The sequence below is a fragment of the Trachemys scripta genome, chromosome 9, assembly GCF_013100865.1.
Source record: "Trachemys scripta elegans isolate TJP31775 chromosome 9, CAS_Tse_1.0, whole genome shotgun sequence".
Lineage (NCBI taxonomy): Eukaryota > Metazoa > Chordata > Testudines > Emydidae > Trachemys > Trachemys scripta.
The window spans coordinates 97,028,200-97,048,754 of NC_048306.1; the positions used below are offsets into that span (position 1 = coordinate 97,028,200).

The following is a 20,555-nucleotide window of genomic DNA, read 5'->3' on the forward strand; positions in this document are numbered from 1 at the left end:
CACTTAACATTGTAGTTCTGTTCCTGAAAAATGTGACTTTAAGTGAAACGATGTTAAGCAAATCCAATTTCTCCATAAGAATTAATGTAAATGAGGGGGTTATGTTCCAGGGAAATTTTTTTCACCAGACAAAAGACTATATTGTTTATATTTACACACACACTCTCTCTCTCTCTCTCTCTCTCTCTCTCTCAGTTTTAAACAAACAATTTAATACTGGTACACAGTGATGATGATTGTGAAGCTTGGTTGAGGTGGAGGAGTCAGAGGGTGGGATATTTCCCTTACTGCTAAATGATGAACTAGCAATTGGCTGAGCCCTCAAGGGTTAACTCTCTCACTCTGCAAGGCAGCAGGAATGGAGGGAGATATTTCTTAAGTACAGGGCCTTGTTAATTAGATCAGCTTGCTGAGACTGCAGCTGCTACAAGCTCCCTCTGTCCTGAGCCCTGGTGTCGTTCCCCCCCCCGCTCTATGGAAGATGGGGTAAATGGGGTGCAGGAGCAGGGGGGAGGGGGACACCCTGACATTAGCCCCCATCTTCCTTCCCTCCCCCTGGCACAGCAAGCAGGATTCTCGGGGAGCAGCTCCAAGGCAGAGGGCAGGAGCAGCACACGGCAGTGGGGGGAGGGACACAGCTGAACTGCAGGCAGCTGCTCAAAGGGAACTTAGGGGAGCAGGGAGCTGATAGGGGGCTGCTGGTCCATCCTGGTTCCAAGCCCCCACCAGCCAGCTGCAACAAGCTGCTTTTCCTGCAAGCAGTAGACAAAGCAGGCAGCTGCCAAACGACGTTAGAAGGGAGCATTACACAACTTTAAACGAGCATGTTCCCTAATTGATCAGCAACTTAACAACGAAACAATGTGAACCAGGACAACTTTAAGTGAGGAGTTACTGTAGTTGTCAGTGACAAAGCCTTAGGCTCTCAACTCTTGCTTTAACACTAACTGCCAGCAAGAAAATGCCTAACCCAAGGTGATGGTTGCTTAGATAGATGTATATTTGTGTGGCACGAAGAATTTTGGGGATAAAATGTAACATTGCAGTCTGTCTAAACTAAATCTAAGGCAGCAAACTTACAGTTCAGATCACAGAAACACTCCTCAATCCCTGGAGCAGACACGCTTGTGCGTGCTCTCTCCCAGTGTAAACTCCCCGGACAAGCCAGTGATCTGTTTGATCTCTTAGATAGTTGTATAGTTCTAGGCTTTTAACATCTCGCTGACGTTTCCAAACGTGACCGTGTATCCCAAAGTCTGCCTACAGGTAATGTCAGCTAGATGGACTTCATGTAATAAATGGCATGAAAGAAACCTAAGTACAATCAGACAGTGCAATCTACAGTGGAATACTTGGGAAATCCAAAGGCTCATGAGGCACCTTCTTCATTTGATCCTCAATTTGAATCGCCCTAAAATCAGACTTGCTTAAATTCAAAAACACTGAAGGCAGTGTCTTTGTGATGAGGGGAAGGAGTGAGGTCCTATCACTCAAGTTCTTTGAGGTTCCTACTGTCACCTGTGCAGAGGGTTATGGGCTGGCTGTGGTGGCCGGTAATACTACAAATAGAAATGTAGCTGACTGCGTGGCTCTCTAATATGTCTGAGGCTTTCTTGCAGGTGCATGATTCAGAGGGGTGACTCACGAGTACTAGAGTGATTCATGTTGGTAGTTTAAAATGTTCGTAATTGAAAAGAGCCTGTTCAGTTCAAAATGCAGGTTGTCTAATGGAAAGCTGTTTTATCATGTGGGTTTGGTAACTGAACTGTGGGAAAATCTCTACAGAATCTATAACTGTGGTCTTAAGTAGTGATGGATGTGGTGGAAAACTATACAGTGGACTTAATGTGTTAATTGTTACTGCTGCCCATTCCCAGGATTTCACAGATGGGCTAACTTTGTCTCAGATGACTTTTTCCAGCAAAAATTATACCTCTTCTTCACGTGGGTGCAACAAGCCACCCCATCCCTTCTAGTTATGGGAAAAGTCTGTAAGGAGTTGGTGTGCTAGGTATGTGAGCACCTCTCCTTCATTTTCATGCCCTCTGCTATTATGCCTTCTATTTGGAAATATAAGGCAAGCAACTGCAAACATCTTTAAAAGCGCTAATTCCCCTCCCACTGCACTCCCAAGCATACGTATCGATGTCCAAAATCTAATAATTCTGTGACAGTCTTACTGTATCGAAGAGCTTCCACCGCATTCAGGAATGCCAGGCCCCTTAGCTGGCCTGGAGTTAATTTACACTAATGAGCTACCTTTTGCTCTTCAGCTTCCTCCCACTGTGTATAGCCTGATGTGTTTTGCTGCGTGAGTGTGCCATAGGCTTGTCCCCCAGTCTTGACCCGGTGTCTCATCTTTACACCTCTCTCACAACTCCTATCAGAGTTTGTTTCTAATGGAAGAGGTTCATATGGTAAAGAAAAAACCATCCAGTCCTCACATCGCGATAGAAGTGAAAAATGCTACCTTGGCGTGGGAGAACTCCCACGCCAGTGTCCAGAGCTCACCAAAGCTGACCCCTAAAATGAAAAGAGACAAGAAGGTCACCAAGGGCAAGAAGGAGAAAATGAAGCTACAGCATGAGGGACCGCAAGCGGTGCTGGCTGAGCAGAAGGGCCATCTTCTAGTGGACAGTGATGACCATCCTAGCCCTGGGGAAGAGAACAAAAACATCCATCTAGTTAACTTTCGGCTTCAGAGGACTCTCTACAATATCGACCTGGAGATTGAAAAGGTGAGAAGGAAAAACTATAGCCTATCCCAAGAGCCCTCCTGGCCTGGCATTCCTGTGGAAAGGGCAGTCTTAATTCGTATTAAATGGAGCAGATCGCCGCTGCCATCTCTCTCTAACAGGCACGTGCAGCCCATGACGACTGTAAATACCAGTATGTAATGCCCCATCTTGAGCCAAGCAGCTGTGCCACTTTTAGCAACCTGGATCATTGCAAACTGGTACCATTCGTTGCAGAACTCTGGGCTCTATCACCCCTGCCATGGGCTCAGTGAAGGTTGTTTGTTTTCAGCATGGTATCGGTCATGAGCAAGCCATTAAGTATGCAGAGATCTTAACATGGCAGCAAGGGACTTATTTCTACAGCTGTTTGTAACTTTGCAGATATTCATGTCAACTGAGGACTTTGTGCAGGTGCATTTGAAATGATTGAGTGCTCTGGTTTAGCATAGCAGAGGTGTTTCACTGAAGAATGTTTAGTCCTCTATTGTGCTTCAGTAGAAGGATACAGAGGGACTTACAGATGTTACAAGCACCTGTAGTTTCCGCTTCAAGATGGATAAAAGTAAGATAAACATTGAACAAAAACATAAAATTTAATCCAGAGCATATTTAATAAAAATGTTTTTGTACATCTGACTACCGTGTTACTTGTAGAAAAACTCAGAAAATCTTTTGTGTAGTCAGATGGTGGTGTATTTTAAACCCTATGACTTAAACAATGTGACCACATAATCTTAGGAGTTTTCAGGAACCTTGAAAGAAGACTAAATTGGTGTTTGATAGTATAAAGCAACATTACTGTAAGCGCAGGAAAAACTTATGTACAAGAGTCCAGCAGTGTTCTTATCCAGTACCAGCAGCTGACAACTTTTTTTTAAACTGATGCTCACTTTATTTTTTTGGTTCTTCTGTAGTCAGAATAATTCAGATAAATTAATTGGGCATTTTAATGTGGTGTCAGAAGTACTTTCCCTGTTAAGTACCATTCAGCACTATTGTTAAACTGTTGACTAGGACTCATAGACTACAAGAAGTTTAGAGATTGCGATTAGAGGTGGAAAAGACTTCTTGGGTCCCATCCCTTCTGTCTAATTGGGAGCCAAGGCAAGATTGCTCCCTACTGCCTATTTCCGAGTGTGTTGTCCAGTCTGTTAAAAGTTCCAAGTGATACGCTTCCAGCTCTTCCCAGAGAGGCTGTTCCTAAACCAGACCCATCTCACAATCAGGAAGGTATCTACCTGATAGCCTAAATCTCTCTCTTGTTTCCATTATTCCTGATTATATCCTTATGTATCGCACCAAAAAGCTATCTTCACTCTTTAGTGTTAAACCCTTAACATGTCTTAGGCTGTTACCTTTCCTCTCCTCCCCCTTAGCTGTCTCCTAGCCAAACTATACAAAGTTAAGCTTTCCTCATAAGTCAGTCCCTTCACTCCTTTGGTCATTTTGGGGCTGATCCAAAGCCCATTGAAGTTAATGGAAAGACTCCCTTTGGCTCAGGTAGCACTTCATTGTTCTGTCCAGTCAGGCAATATCTTTCTGGTATTGGGGTGCCCAGAGCTGAATTCAGCATTTAAAGTTTGGTTGTATCAGAGCCGTATGAAAGGAATTGGTCACCTGTCTTTACACAGAGGAAAGCTTAGTGGCTCAGCGGGTGAGTGAATCTGCCTTTCACCTGTCATGTTCCCTCAGTTTTGGTTGCCAATTGTTTTCTTAGAATGAGAGCTTGACCAAGTCTGGCCTTTCTCCCATTTGATATACCCCATTTCCATTAGCGTTAGTGTTAAATCACTTTTCTCTGTTTGAGATACTGCAGGTAGTCTAGGGGGGATGGATTAATGTGTTACCATAACTTATATGTTTTTTCTGTTTTAGGGGAAACTTGTTGGGATTTGTGGCACTGTGGGGAGTGGAAAAACTTCACTTATTTCAGCCATTTTAGGACAGGTGAGAATTTATATTTTGATGGGTTCTCCCTTTTTCTCTTCTCTGCCAGCAGCTGCATTTGTTTAATTGGTCTCACTCCATATGATGATTAATCTGACCTATAATTCAGATCATACACTGATGAAATAGATCACATTTAGGTTACAAACAGTCTTAAGATGGCAATAATCCATTAGATGACTGTGGAACAGATTTTCATAAGAGTCTGTATCCAGCAGCTTCTTCTGCTTTCCTTGGGAATTGTCCGTGCTGAGCAGTTCTGAAGATCTAGCTACTTCATTTAGGTGCCTAGCTGGGGCCTGAGCTCTTGTGACAATCTATCCATGTATGCCCAGTATTTGAAATTCAAGCTTTTGAGAAGTTCAGAATAAACACACAGTATTTGATGTGGGACCTTCTAAAAAACAAACACACACACACCCTGGATCTTTGAGTTACATTCTGTGCTGGTTCTGCTTCCTATGGAGAATTGCCAGTGAGGTCTTTCTTGTTTTATATAGGGGGATTTCACACCCTCCCCTGAAATAGCATAATTTCAAGACCTTCTGTCTTGTCTTCTAGATGACCCTGCTGGAGGGTAGCATTACAGTGAATGGAAATTTTGCCTATGCGGCCCAGCAGGCCTGGATTCTCAATGCTACGCTTAGAGACAACATCCTTTTTGGAAAGGAGTTCGATGAAGAAAGGTTTGTCAAACAGAACACTTTGCTGAGCCTGAAAGCTTAGGGATTCTCGCACCGGCATCAAGAAAGCTCATGCTGGATAGACTTGCACCTCCCTGCCTAAGTCACCTGCACCAGAAGGGAAGTTCCATGTGGCAGATGGTAGTTGGTGTTTCTGCACCCATCCTCTCTAGGATGGCAGCTTTAACTCTCACTAGAACACTGAGGTCTGCTGGTAGCTGCCGCTGTGGTGAGGCGCAGGCTTGGTGCACTCTGTGGCTTCCTTAGCCATGCCCTCCTCCTACCCAGCGCAACATCTGTTCATGCTGCCCTGGTCTCTTATGTGGCCCTCCCCACATGCAAACTTTCCACCCCAGGGATCTCTATCAGAGTCTGTGCTGGCATAGCTTCCCAAGTGAATTTGGCTTCTCTTCACTGTGCTTCTCATAGCGCTTCTGAAATTGGTCCCAACGTTTTATCTGCAATTTACTGATGAGGCAGATCCGTAGTTCATTGCTCAAAGCTACAAGATTGTCTGGTGTTCGTGTGGGAATAAAAATACTGCTCCATTAGCAGGGTACCCTCATAAGTGCTAGTGCTCACTGCTTGTCTTATCCATATTCTTCAGATACAACACTGTGCTGAATGGCTGCTGTCTGAGACCTGACCTAGCCATCCTACCTAATGGGGACCTGACGGAGGTAAAAATCCTGGTTCTGATAAAACAGAGAGTGGGATGGGTGGAGTGAAGTGTAACCCAGACATGCTGTGGTGGGGTAGGGAGGCCATCAGTCTGGTGTGCGTATAAACTGATGGGCAAAATCCTCTTCTTGTAGATCCTGGACTGTATGGAGACTGATTACTCCATGATTTTTAACTCTGTAATGTGGGAATTTTTCATTGCACTGGGAATTAGTTTTCTCAGAGAGAGACCTTTTAAAACTTAGATTAAAAATAATTAATAAAAGGCATAGTATCCTCTGGCTATTTAATAGGAATGTTTCAAGCATGTTCGCATTAGGGGTATTCACTATAAGTTTCCTTTTACAATGAATAAGTCGCCTACATTTTAATGTGGCCCATTCTAATTCTCGCTATTACTCCATTAACTGCATTAGTTACACCAGGGATGAATGTGGCCTCAGGTCTTGTGTTAAGTGTTGCAAAAAGAAACTGAATAACTTTACGTATATTGTACAGATTGGTGAGCGAGGTGCTAACCTGAGTGGAGGCCAACGTCAGAGGATCAGTCTTGCCCGAGCCCTGTACAGTGACAAGAGTATTTACATCCTTGATGATCCTCTTAGTGCCTTAGATGCACATGTAGGAAACCATATTTTTAACAGTGCAATAAGGAAGCATCTGAAGTCAAAAACTGTCCTGTTCATCACCCATCAGCTTCAGGTACCGTCTCCCTTACACGGCCTTTCTTGGATCTTTTCTAATTGTTCAGCTAGACTGCTTTTTCGTTAGTCACTTTTGCCTCTTACTGTAGAGTCTCCTGCTGTGGTCTGTTACAACATGATACCGTCTCCCTCCGGCTGTATAGTTTAAGGGCTTGTTTACACTGGCACTGTACAGCACTGCAGCTTTCTTGCTCAGGGGTGTGAAAAGTGTCAGGGCTGTAAAGTGCCAGTGTAGACAGGTGAATCCTGGCGCTTTATCCTTGCCAGTGAAGACGTGCCCTAAGTTTTATTCATTTGTGTGTTGTACCCAGAGCATGGGCAGTGAGGTAAATAGCCGATGCCAAGGCTGTCTAGTAGGTTGCTAGTAGGAGCTGGGAATGCTTGGCTGAAGGTGGGTCTGCTGGAGGGATGACCCAGTCGAAAGCAGTTTTTCTACTGGCCTGAATACTGAAGTGCATAAAGCCTGTTTATCATTTTAGAATACGTGGGATTTGATGTCAGTGAATCCAGCCTAGTGTTGTAAATAAATGTATTCTGAGACTGGGGTCTTGTCACCTGTTCTGTTCAGAAAACTCATTGTAACTGGTATGTCAGAATTTGTAGTGTTCAAAGCCACCTGAATGCATCTTCCCAACATTCTGCAGAAAGTCTCTGTTCAGTCACGTAAGCTGTTTTGTATGTACTGTAGAAGTAATCACAGTGCTCTAATCAGTGCCGGGTTCTTAACCAATCAGGTGTGCACTGAGGAGGAGTACTGACTTTTACGGCCCGATGACTGTTTACTGAGAAGATTCATGTGTGTTTTTTCTGACCATCTGAGATAATGAAGCCATGTTCTCACTCTCATTGTCTCCAGTACCTTGTTGACTGTGATGAAGTAATCGTTATGAAAGAGGGCTGTATCACCGAAAGAGGAACCCATGAGGGACTGATGAACTTAAATGGCGACTATGCAGTGATTTTTAATAGCCTGCAGCTGGGAGAGGCACCACACATTGAGGTACTCCACTCCATTTTTTAAAATATTATGACAGATGCCTGTACTTGGAATTCAGATGAACCAAGTTACTTAGTCACTTGAAAGAAGTCTGGAAAATGACTTGGTATGTTGATTTGTCAATTTGAATCTCCTGCAGGCTATTTTCTATTGGATTGGCACTTTGTAATAATTCGTGTCATGGTCCCTGTTTCAGAGATGACATCTCTTATGCAGTCCTGCCCCTGAGCTAGTTTATCTAATATGGAGGAAAGGTATCAGTTTATGCTGTGGTGCTCAGAGGAGAATGCATATCCCTTTCTTTAATGTGCACCTCATTTTTAGATGGTATCTTCCCAAGTTAGCTCAGCTCAATCTAGCTCTTGGTTTTATATATTTCTTCCTGGCTTCTTACCCATTTTTCTAGCGTGAGATGACTTTGGGCTGGTCCACACTAACCCCCCCAGTTCGAACTAAGATACGCAACTTCAGCTACGTGAATAACGTAGCTGAAGTCGAAGTACCTTAGTTCGAACTTAAAGGTACTTACCAAAGGTCCACACGTGGCAGGCAGGCTCCCCCATCGACTCCGCCTACTCCTCTCGCGGAGCAGGAGTACCAGTGTCGATGGTGAGCACTTCCAGGATCGATTATCGTGTCTAGACAAGACGCGATAAATCGATCCCAGAAGATCGATTGCTTACCGCCGAACCCAGAGGTAAGTATAGACGTTCCCTTAGACACAACAGAAGTAACATTACTTGTCCAAAAGTCCTACTCAGCAGAATGCTGGAATTTAACTCCAGATGTGTCGTCTTCTGATTGAAACTGGCCAAAAAAAAAAAAAAATGCTACTGGGGCTTGCTGAGGAGAAATTGCCATAAATGCAACTGGGATTTGTGTGCTGCACTTCAGTCAGCTGGTCATCCTTTAATGCAATTACAGAAAAGGCTTCAAGCAGGAACCTTTCAATGGGAGATTTTGTCTCTACAGTGTTAAAACAGTTTCACCCTCCTCCCCACAGTATTTTCCTCAAAAGCCATGCCTGGGAGGTAGCCGTGTTCTTGCTTTTTGTTGGAAAGAGTTTTCAGAATTTTGTTCTGAATGTTTAACAGAAATCAGTGCCCTTATCTTAATTGAATTAGATTAGGAAAATAACCTGGTGTGTTTATCAAGAGATAAGATGCCGATGGCTTCATGGATTTGAATACATGCTCCACCCAAGACATTCTGGTGAGATGGAATTGTGCTCTGTCTGGAGATGGGTTTAGTGATAGGAGTTGCTTGATTGGATTTTCTGCTTGACAGTGCTGATGGAAGAGGCAGAGGAATGTAATCTGTTACCTCGCATGGCCTTTCTCAGTGCTGTGAAGATTGTGGTGCTGTCATTTTTAAATTAAAGCAATCCTGGTTAATATGAGATTCTCCAACCTGCTTACTTGGCTGGCCTCCATTTCCTCTCCATAAGCACTAGCGCATGGAACGGGCAGTGGATTTGTAGTCCGTAGGAATTGGAAGAAAGGGCTCAGTGGATACTATTCTCTCTGGTTTGACATGTGAGAGAGCTCTTTTTAGCATAAAGCCTGGGAAGATGGTCCTGAAGATGTATAAGGGTTTCGGTGGGGTTAACCTGAAAATTGAAATGTGCAATCTGGGAACAGAATGTAACGTCCTTATTTGGGAGAATGACCCAGGTTTAGGACAGTAACTCTGTGTATGCTCCTCAGAGGTTGTGCATTCAATGTCTGGGGATGTAAGGCTCTCCCTTTACTCTGTAGTGACTGCTTAGGCTGTCTTGGGAGCAACACTGTATCTGGAAGAGACTATCAGCTCCTATGTACCTTCTCGAAGGGAGCTTGGGGAGGTTTCTGAGAGCGATGTCTTGATTAGACTGTAGACTCTCTTTGAAGCAGGGATCACATCCTCCCACGTGCATGGGCAGCACCTAGCACAGTGGGACCCTCATCCTGATTGGGGGCCTTTGGACTTTACCACAGTACAAACAGATACCAGCACAGGGCAATAGGAGGGGAGAACTTATTCTGTCGGTAGTTGGCAGTCAGTCATAGATGAAATCATGTATAAAGGTCATGGACAAGTGTTCTTTCCAGTGAGTGTCCTGTCTGGATATGTACGCTAAGCTACTGGAAGTCCTTGTCTTCCTTAGAATGTACTTTTAAAAAAAAATTGTGAGTATTTGTGGTACTGAACTCAATATTGGTCTGAAAAAATAGATGACTCTAGTACAGTGGTTCTCAACCCACAGCCCACGGGCTGCTTGCGGCCCAATCAGGACACAGCTGCAGCCCATGTGACATCCTCAGGGCCATATAGGTAGTATATGTATTGTGTGGATGCGCCCAGCGTAACACAGCGAGAGCTGCAGATACAGTCCACAATGGTAAATAGGTTGAGAACAACTGCTTTAGTAAGAAGAACAGGAGTACTTGTGGCACCTTAGAGACTAACAAATTTATTTGAGCATAAGCTTTCATGGGCTAAAACCCACTTCTTTGGATGCATAGAATGGAAAATATATTGAGGAGATATATATACACATACAGAGAGCATGAAAAGGTGGGAGTTGTCTTACCAACTGTAGTTTGTTTTCTACAGATTAATGTAAAGAAGAGCACAAGCAGTTCATTAAAAAAGCCCCAGGATAAAAGCACCAAAGCAGGGTCTGTGAAGAAGGAGAAAGTGGTGAAGAAGGAGGAAGGTAACTGTGGAATCAAATTTCTGACTTTAATCCTGGCATACGTTGGTGACCCTGAAATGTTCACTTTCTGAAGCTCAAAAGTTCTGAAAGTTGCCCTGCATCTTGGCCACTCGGCTTGCTGCTAGCACGTAGTACAAGTGCATTGGGCGAACAGCGACCATCCATTAGAAATGCCAGATGGTCTGTTCCGCACTGTTCCAGTTGAAATAAGTTGGCCCAGTAAGATGTAATCAGCACGTGACATGTTGCTGGCTTCAGCTATCAGCATCCCTAGCTCCAACACGTCTCTTCCCTGCTATTGCAAGAGGGGCATTTGTATTTACCTAATGGCATGCTGAATTCTGGGGAGGAAGCAGCATCTGTGTATAAAGAACGGAAAGGTCTGATCTTCCTCATCAGCGTCTTTTTTGTTAACAATAAACTAGTGGGGATCAAAAGATGCTGATTTTGGCACCAGTCTCGTGGTGTTTGAGCCTTCACATACTTTCCAGGCTGTTCATGACTCTGCTATTGAAATGTCTTCTGTGCCTTTCATTTGTTGCTTGAATCTTTGAGTTCTGTGTGCAAAGTAACAACTGGGCTCTTGGAACTACTCTGTACAGCAGTGGTCCCCAAACTTTTTCTGTTGTGCCCCCCTTACCCGTAATGGAATCTGTCCGCACCCCTCCAGAAGCTGGGGCCGGGAGCGGCCGCTGGGGCTGGGAGCTGAGGCTGAGTCCGTTGCCAGGAGCGGAGCTGTGGCTGGGGGGCAGGGCTGGAGCGGAGCCACAGCTGGGGGCTGGGGTTGAGCTGGGGGCAGAGCAGGACTGAGTGGGGCTTCCTCCCTGCCCCGCATGGGACTGGCCCAGGCCCCGCTGCACCTCCCCCCAAACATTCCTCTGCACCCCTCTAGGAGGGCACGCACCATAGTTTGGGGACCACTGCGGTACAGTGAGTGTTCCTCCTATGGGGCTATGGCGATACTAGCCCCTTATATGTTAAGTAAACAACTTTTTAAAGTTTTATGAAGCAACTCTTCTCCCCTCACCCTTTTTTCACCCCATTGTATTTCCTAGGCCAGCTGATGCAGCTGGAAGAGAAGGGCAAAGGCTCTGTCCCCTGGTCTGTTTATGGCACCTATATCCAGGCAGCTGGAGGCCCCTTTGCATTCCTGATCATCATGGCACTCTTTGTGCTGAATGTGGGCAGCACGGCATTCAGCAACTGGTGGCTGAGTTACTGGATCAAGCAAGGCAGCGGGGTAAGGATTGCCTTCATAGGATTGCTTGGGGTAGTCTAGGACAAACCTAACTGTATTTCATAAAGGAAGATAGTTAGGAGGGCTCTCTAGGAGATGATCTCCTCTGAAAGAAGCTAGTCCCCAAGCCTGACAGAAATCTACAGGGGGGAAAAAAGAGGCAACAGCTCCATGCAGTCTGATGTTGGCCCCTTCTTCCTTGGGTCTGTCAGTGTAAGAAAAGGAAGCAAAGCAGTGCAGCGGGGGGGCTACTTTAGAGTATTCAAGCAACAAGTGCAATAGCTAATTTTGTAGATCACTTTGCTGTCACTGTGACTTGGACATCTAGGGGCGGCTGAGGCAAATTTTGGGGTGTCTATGGCCCCCGCAGCACTGCCCCTTATAGAGTGACAGGAATGCTTTGCTACTGAGGGACAATAACTTTGCATTTGAGGAGAGTATTAACAGCCCACTCCTGATGCATGTGCCTGTGTAGTAATGACTAAAAATAGGAGCCTGAAATTATTGAGCAAGTATCTGGCAAAGATGAAGGTCCGTAAAGCATCAAGTACCATATGTGAACGAGATGAGATTGGGGCTCATATAATCAAACCATTGACAATTATTTTTAGGGAGTCTTGGATACTACAGAAGTACCCGGGAGCTGGAAAACAGCAACTGTTGTCCCAATTTGATTAGTTTGCTAAATGAAATGTGGATCTAAAGTAAAATTCAGAGTGGTTGGGGGTTTATATGTGTAACGAGTATTCAGCATTATAACAGTTAATACAAACAAGGAGTTTTGGGAGGACTAAAATCCTCATGCTTCAGGGTTTAAGACAGTCTCTTAACTACTAGGGATTAGGGTCAGACCTTCAAGGGGTGGGTGTGGGGCATAGATTATTCCACATTTCCCTACTGTAGGGTTCTTGCTCCTTTTTTGGAATAATCTGTTTGCTGTTCAATGTTGAAGATGGGATACTGGACTATATGAACTAAGTATCTCTGGATTTTTCAGAAAGTACCTAGACAAAATTTCACATGAAACCTTAAAATACCCCAAATACAGCTAGAGAGATTTAATTCAAGAGACTAAAGAAATAATGCAGAAGAGGGTTGGAATTAGTGTGTGTATTTATTTTAATCAGTATGCTCTAGTATTGTATTAATGACTGAGATCAGGCAATAACATGTCAAGTCGCTTCATTTACTGAAGATAATAAAATGGGGGGATGGAGCTACAAATTGAAATGCCATGTGCCTAAACATACACTGGTGCACTTGGGTAGAAATAACTCCCAAGAAACCTATAGTTAAGTGCCACTGAATTAGTTAAGAGTAGAGCGAAAGATTTGGGTGTATTGATAGACCCAATTTGTAGATTAAATACTCAGTCCAGAGTGCAGCTGCAGTAATCATTAAAGGGACATTGGCTTAAATCAAGAGGGGTGGATCATCTTGTGTTCATAGAGTGCCTTGCATAATGGAGCACTGATCCTGACTGGGGCTCGGCTGGAATGGGTTTGTAGCTGAGGTGGGTACATAGGCAGACGGTGGCTATGTAACTGAGTCAGTTAAAAGGATCTTGGCTTTCTACTTGAGCTTCCCCTTTGGGGTGGGTTTGAGAGGATTTGGATTTCTCTGCCATTCCAGATTGGCCAGGGTTTTTTCCATGCAAATTAAAAAAAAAAAAAAAAAGCTTTTAAAATAACTACTCAAGAGATAGAAGATGCTCACTGTGCCTGGGGCAATTTGATGACTCTCTGGCCTGTTCTTGTCTTATACAACCATGTAACTGGGATCTTGGTTTTCACACAGAACACCACAGTGATGTTGGGAAATGAAACTGTTGTGAGCAGCAGTATGAAAGATAACCCTCACATGCGCTACTATGCCGGCATCTATGCGCTCTCTATGGGAGTCATGTTGATTCTGAAAGCTGTTCGTGGGGTTGTCTTTGTCAAGGTACGCACCAAGGCCAATTGTGGTTTTTTCCCCCCTCTCTCTCTGCATGGCTGGGGCCTCTGGCATTCTGATTCTCTCCTCTTGGTATTATTGTGAGGAGGCTGTCTTCAGCTCCCAAGAAAGACTTCCTGAATTTGGGCCAGCCCAAGCACAAGTTGGGTTGACTGCAACCTTCCATCACCTTCTTCACTGTTAAAACCTCTTTTGGCTCATTATCTTCCTTCCACCGCATAGCAGCACAGACTCTGTAGCTGCCTTCAAGACTGCAAGAGCAGAGATTTGCTTTTGGGTCGTGACTGATGCGAGGTTCAGCCCCTTGGTCACAGTAAGCCAGTTCAGTTGTTTGGTGGTGGGCGTGATGTGAATGACAGCATAGCCAGACATCCCTACACAACCCCAGTAACATTTGCTGTGTTACCAGGGGACACTTAGAGCCTCCTCCAGGCTCCATGATGAGCTCTTCCGACGGATTCTTCGCAGCCCCATGAAGTTCTTTGACACTACACCCACTGGGCGGATTCTCAACAGGTTCTCCAAAGATATGGATGAAGGTATGTCCCTCTCTGTCTGCCGTAACACAGCACCATCTGCATTCAGACCTTCCAGTTAACTCACCTGTGCATGCCAATTGCTGGATGCAGAGATGAAGATAACCTGAAAGTGTGTCTGTAGACATTACAAGCCTTTGGTGCACATATTTGAAATAGACAAATCGGTAATTGGGCCATGTCAGGGTTAGGCTATAGGCTGTCTCCTATGAATGGAAAGCCCCAAATCAGACCAGTCCAAAAAGAAATAGAGCAAACCAATTTCTTACCTAAATCTGATGCATATGGGCTCCCACCAGTCAGTGCTGGGGTACTGCTGGTAACTAGCTCACAGGATTATTAGGATGAGATTGATTTTATTGCATGGTTTTCTAGGTATGTGTTCATCCCCAAAATAAAACTAATATTCACTTCTCTGTGCACTAAAGCTCTTAAATTGTTTTGGAAGGAAGGAGGCTGGCAGGATTTGAAGGCTCAGCCATGCCCTATGCAGTAAGGTTGGTCCTGGGGACTCCAGTCCAGTCCTGATGCTTGTGGTTGCTACCAGACCTGCCACCTTATTGTTCCCATCCAAACCTTCTTGATGCCTTTTTTTATGGCAAGTTAAGAGGAAAGAGCTTAATGGCCGGTGCTGCAGCAGTGACCTTACTGATGGGGTGGGAGAGGGAGGTGCAATCACAAACATTGTAGAAGACAAAAACACTCATTAAAGAGCAACGCTTTATACCTAAATAAGTTTTGGAAACCAGTATCCCTGGAACTGGTGCGACGTTGTAGAAGCTGGACTAAATTGCTTTATTTAGGTTATTTGGCTCCCTGTTCCCAAGACCTCCCTCTTTCTCTCTCCATCTTTTCCAGTTGATGTCCGTTTGCCATTTCAAGCTGAAATGTTCATTCAGAATGTCATCCTGGTGTTCTTCTGTGCCGGGGTGATCGCTGGGGTCTTCCCATGGTTTCTGGTGGCAGTGGGGCCCCTCACCGTCCTCTTCACAATCCTACATATTGTGTCTAGGTAAGCTCACCACTCGCTTTAATGGATCAGAGCCTCTCTATCTTAAATTAATTGGGCAATGTGTTCTTCAGGCTGGTGTAGTGCAGGATGGATGGTTATGTGCATCCCTCAAGGCTTCTCCTTCCTCTCTTCCAGAGTCTTTATTCGTGAGCTGAAGCGCCAGGACAACATCACGCAGTCTCCGTTTCTGTCTCATATTACGTCTAGTATACAGGGTCTCTCCACAATCCATGCCTACAACAAAAGGCAGGAATTCCTGCACAGGTCAGTACAGCATTCAGCCTGGAGTTCGTTAACATGGGATAGAACTGGTGTGAACCAGTGTTTCAGGATCTGAAAAACGGGCAGCTGATCTTGTGAGCCTTTCAAAACCATCTTCTGTTAATTGTATGTCCTTGGCTACACAGAGCTGGAACTACAAATCAGATGGTAATATCTGTTTTAATCAACTAGTCTTATTAAATCCTATCAATGTGCTGTAATAGCTCTTGAAATAATACTTATATGCTCAGTGTTCTGTGGCACTGTAGGTTTTATGGGGTTAGTAGCTTGTAGCTATTGGGTTTCTCCTGGAAGATGCTGCTCAGTTTATGTGGGGAAAGGAGTTGCTATAATGTTAGTGGATGCAGAGGCATCCCTTGTGGTTTGTTGTTGTTCATGTTAGCTTGTTCTTGGCTTGAGAACCACAAAGATGAGCAGATCTCCCGTGTGATTTAGGGGCCAGAGGATAAAAGGTGTGTATTTGTGAATCCTCTACCCCCAGGCCTGGTTTGGAGAGAGTTCTGCACGAGAGGCGAGAACCAGGATTAGTCCATCCAGATGAGTTCTGATATTAGTCTCGTGCAGCAGTATTAGAAGTGTCGTCATTAAATACAAAGCTTCAAAGAGGTGCAACTGCCCCCTCTCCAAATCTCTCCCTTACCTGCTTCCAGGTACCAAGAGCTGCTGGATGACAATCAAGCACCGTTTTACTTGTTCAGCTGTGCAATGCGCTGGCTGGCCATACGACTAGATGTTATCAGCATCGCCCTCATCACAACCACCGGCCTGATGATTGTCTTAATGCACGGCCAGATTGCTCCAGCATATGCTGGGCTCGCCATCTCTTATGCTGTGCAGGTGAGGTGCTGTCCACTTCTGGACTCTAGACTCTGTCTGAATCTCTAACCATGGTGCATCTTGGTTTAGGTAACGATAACGTCTTACTGAAAAGTTTTTGCTTAATGCAGTGTTGTGGAGAGGGCAGAGAGACTGATGCTTCTGTTGATAATGGAGCAATAGTAATCAAGGATTAGGGCCTTTCCTAGGGGGTAGGGACAGGCTGGAGGAGTCATGTTTGAGATTGTTGCTATTGGTAGCTGAATTTCTCTCTTAATGTTCGAGTGGAAGCTGTTTTGGGCCCTCAATAGAATATTGCACATTTTTCTTTCCTGGATATTTCTAAAGAATGTAACATGCACGTTAGCCAATCTGATGACTTGATGAGGTGTGTTATTGTGATCTTTAGTTTATACTAGTAGTACTTGGAATACATACAGGTTAGTTCGTTCCATTGTTGGGCTTTTTATACCCCCTTCTTGTAATAAGGTGAAACTACAAAATGAAGAGCTTAATAGTATGCAATGTTGTAGCCATGTTAGTGCCAGGATATTAGAGAGACAAGGTAGGTGAGGTAATATCTTTTCCTAGACCAACTTCTGTCTGTGTGGGACACAAGCTTTTGAGCTTACACAGAGCTCTGTGTGGCTCGAAAGCTTCTCTCTCTCGCTGATAGTTGGTCCGATAAGAGAATAGTATTAACATTTTAAGTGCCTTGCCATCAGAAACTTACTCAGTCACCTTGCTGACTTTTCAGGTGATCCACAGACCATAAAGAATTACTGATGGGAATTGTAAGCCTTCTAAAATTAACTATTAAGCTACCACAAGTAAGATTATTTTGCATCAAGGCATCCAAGTTCCATAGGGTATTGATTATGAAAAGCTCTTAGATATGTTAAGAATAAACAAATCCAGTAGAATTCTGTGAAATGAATGGTTCAATTACTGTCTCTTCCCCCTCCCAGTTAACAGGGTTATTCCAGTTTACAGTCAGACTGGCCTCAGAAACAGAGGCTCGCTTCACCTCAGTGGAGAGGATTGATCACTACATCAAGGTAAGGCATTAGTTCACCTTCTCATTCTTTCTTGTGCAATTCTTTGTTGCTGTTCGTGCTCTTGACATGAGAGGAAGGAGAGCTGGCCTGTATCTGCATTGGAACCTGCTTTAGAATAGGAAATAAGGCCCTGCTCCTGCAAACATGCCTGTGTTTAAAATTGACTTCACTAGGGCTAGTGGTGCGCTTAGTGTTTTCAGGACTGGGGCCTAAGGATTCATTAGCTTGGTACATAAACTGTCAGGGCTTCTGCCCAGTGGCAGTGAAGCCTAATACACTCTGCATGTTTGTAAGGGGTCCTGCAGCGAGAAGGAAGGAAATGGGGGCGGTGAGAAGGGCTCACTGTAGGAAATCCTTTCAATATTTTAGGGCAGCTGCATAATACCCACTCTCTGGCATGTTTGAGTCACTTCAGGCCTGAAAGGTTTACTTTATTAGTGGCTCTTTGAAGACTTGACTCTACTTGCTCAGCGTTTAAAGTCACTGTGTCCCCATTGAGTCACTCTTGTTGTCCACACAGCTGTCTGCTGTAAAATATATTTTGAAAGTTATGGAATCCTTTCCAGAATTGAAGTTGGCAGCTGAGAACCTTAAGACAGCTAAGAGGGGGAGGTGGACCGGGACGAGTCAGGACAGCCACTAATCAACTTGCTGTCCTTGTACAGATGTGCAGCTTGCCATGCTAAATGTATAACAAGTTACTGTTGCTCAAGGTAGCAGCAAATCCTGCGCCACACCTTTTTCTACACTACAGTGGGCTCTGTGTGTTGATGCTGTGGGAAGAGAGGGGGCCCAGAGAAGCTTATACAGTGGGTCTGATATGTGCCTTTGCAGACTAGCCTCTTTTCCAGGTCCACAGACACAGGAGTTGCAGAGCGCGGTTCTTTCTTCTTGTGCTGTTTGAGGAGTTGACCCTGAGTGAGTAGGTCAGCTATCTCAGACGATCGCCATAGAGGTGCATCTCTCTGGAAACTCCAGGCCTTTAAGCAGCTCATATATGGGATAGTTTATCCCATTCTACTCTAGAGACTGCATGTACAGGAGAAAGAAACATTAGTTTAATTTTGTAGCTACACAAAGAAACAAAAGGAAACTAGCAATCTTGTGCAGCCTTCCGAGGTGAAGTTTTCTAACTGCGGAAGCTGAGGTAACCATCCCAGGAATTCCTGCACCTTCCCACCCTGTGAAAGGCCCAGTCTAGCTCTCACTGAGCAGTGCAGTGTTTGTCATGGCCATGTCTTCAGGGACAAAACCCAGGCCTTTCATAGGGTTTTGTAAAGTCACTGACTGTCACCCTGGACGGCTTGCTATTGAGCAAGACGACTCCATGATTTCCTACCCTGTTGGCTGTCTAAATGGTCATCGTATCATGAACTTGTTTAAAACTGTTTTGATTGTAATATAAAGCACATTTGACTTGTTGTCCTTTCCCATCACAGTTTTTGCTGTGTGCCAGCCATGGCATTCTGTATCTTTGGCCATAGCAAACAGAGTCTCAGTTCTTCGTCTTGGGGATGGCATGGGTGTCTGTGTGCTAGAAAACAAGCTCCCAGCAGTTTCTGTGCCCCATGAAGCCCTGGGTTTGGCATCTTTTCAGTGTGGCTGTTCAGATTTCTTTTACTAGCACCTAGTTCAAGGAAATACAGTACTATGCTAATTGAGCAGCATCCCTTTTGAACATCAGTAGATGTTCAATTTCTGCCAAGACCATCTTCTTGCTAGAAAGCAGAGATTTGTCTAGTGGACACAGCAGATCTACTGCCAACCTGGCTGGGTTGGTAGATGAAATTTGGGGGGCACCACTCATTGAATTTCACTTTTTATCCACTTTATAAATGCAGATCACACTTGATCCATGAGCAGAACTAATATGTGACCCTCGCACAGCAAATGTGGGTGAATCAGCATTTCTATGGCACTGTGTAGCATTGCAGTCAAATTGTGATTTGAAGATAGTTGCTGGGTCCCACAGCCATAAAATCTCTCTGCAGGCTCCCAAGAACTTAGGATATTTCCATTAATTTATTATTTATTATCTCCTAGAACTGGAAGGGACCTTGAAAGGTCATTGAGTCCAGCCCCCTGCCTTCACTAGCAGGACCAAGTACTGATTTTGCCCCAGATCCCTAAGTGGCTCCCTCAAGGATTGAACTCACAGCCCTGGGTTTAGCAGGCCAATGCTCAAACCACTGAGCTATCCCTCCCCCAGAGAAACTTCATGGTTTCTGTCTATAAACAGTATCTAGCTCTTACTTAGCATTTTCCATCCGCACTTTTTGCAAAAGTAAAACTTGAATTAAGAATAAAATGTCCCATTTTACAGATGGGGAAATAGAGACATGGGGCGGGGGGGAGTGACTTGCCCAAGGTAACCCAGCAAACCAGTAGTAGAACCAGAAGTTGGGAATGGGTGACTGGATGGGTCACCTGATGATTACCTGTTCTGTTCGTTCACTCTGAAGCACCTGGCACCCGGAAGACAGGATACTGGGCTAGACAGATCTTTGGTCTGACCCAGTGTGACCGTTCTTATGTTCTAACCAGGAACTGAACTCTGGTCTCCTGACTCCGAATCTGGTGCCTTTGCCACTAGGCAACATTGCCTTCCTTAAATGCTCATTAAGGTGGCATTTAAAGCAGCATGTGGGGCTGACCCTGTAGTGGGGAAATGCAGAGCACCATTCAAGGGATCTGGGATCAATTTTGAGGGCACAGCTTCCCTCCTCAGCTTAGCAGTGAGAAAAGAAAGGGGAAAATCTATCATCCAAAGAAACTAACTCCTGTTCAGAACTGCAGTAAACAATTTGGGATGTTGATGCTTTTTGACTTTTCCGTCTTGTTTTTGTTTTTGTTAAAGACCCTTTCTCTGGAGGCTCCAGCTCGAATTAAGAATAAAGCTCCCCCTCTGGACTGGCCCCATGAAGGCGAAGTTGTCTTTGAAAATGCAGAGATGCGGTACCGAGAGAACCTCCCGCTGGTGCTTAAGAAAGTGTCTTTTACCATCAAACCCAAGGAAAAGATTGGCATCGTGGGGCGGACGGGGTCAGGTGAGGAGGAGCTTTGGGTGGAGTTAAATAACTTTGCTGGCAAAGTTGAGGCTATAACTGGTTAGCTCTGATTAACGTGAAAGCCTCTGCACCACTGTGAAGATGCTTCCTTCAGGATCTGAACTGAAGGCATTTGAATGGGAGCCGGACAAGAACGATTTAC

General features: G+C 44.7%; 1 protein-coding gene across 8 annotated transcripts in view; it reads left to right on the top strand.

The window, feature by feature from the left end:
- Window positions 1–20,555, top strand: part of ABCC5 (ATP binding cassette subfamily C member 5) — a 76,154-nt gene that overhangs the window by 47,763 nt on the left and 7,836 nt on the right. For all 8 annotated transcript variants that reach the window (XM_034781425.1, XM_034781424.1, XM_034781423.1 and 5 more), the window contains 15 exons: window positions 2,388–2,738; window positions 4,614–4,685; window positions 5,247–5,371; window positions 5,976–6,048; window positions 6,548–6,751; window positions 7,610–7,753; window positions 10,346–10,448; window positions 11,504–11,688; window positions 13,483–13,629; window positions 14,051–14,180; window positions 15,036–15,189; window positions 15,325–15,453; window positions 16,122–16,308; window positions 17,256–17,345; window positions 20,203–20,392. In XM_034781425.1, the coding sequence (XP_034637316.1) occupies window positions 2,388–2,738; window positions 4,614–4,685; window positions 5,247–5,371; window positions 5,976–6,048; window positions 6,548–6,751; window positions 7,610–7,753; window positions 10,346–10,448; window positions 11,504–11,688; window positions 13,483–13,629; window positions 14,051–14,180; window positions 15,036–15,189; window positions 15,325–15,453; window positions 16,122–16,308; window positions 17,256–17,345; window positions 20,203–20,392 (2,284 nt within the window). The remainder of the gene's footprint in view (window positions 1–2,387; window positions 2,739–4,613; window positions 4,686–5,246; window positions 5,372–5,975; window positions 6,049–6,547; window positions 6,752–7,609; window positions 7,754–10,345; window positions 10,449–11,503; window positions 11,689–13,482; window positions 13,630–14,050; window positions 14,181–15,035; window positions 15,190–15,324; window positions 15,454–16,121; window positions 16,309–17,255; window positions 17,346–20,202; window positions 20,393–20,555) is intronic.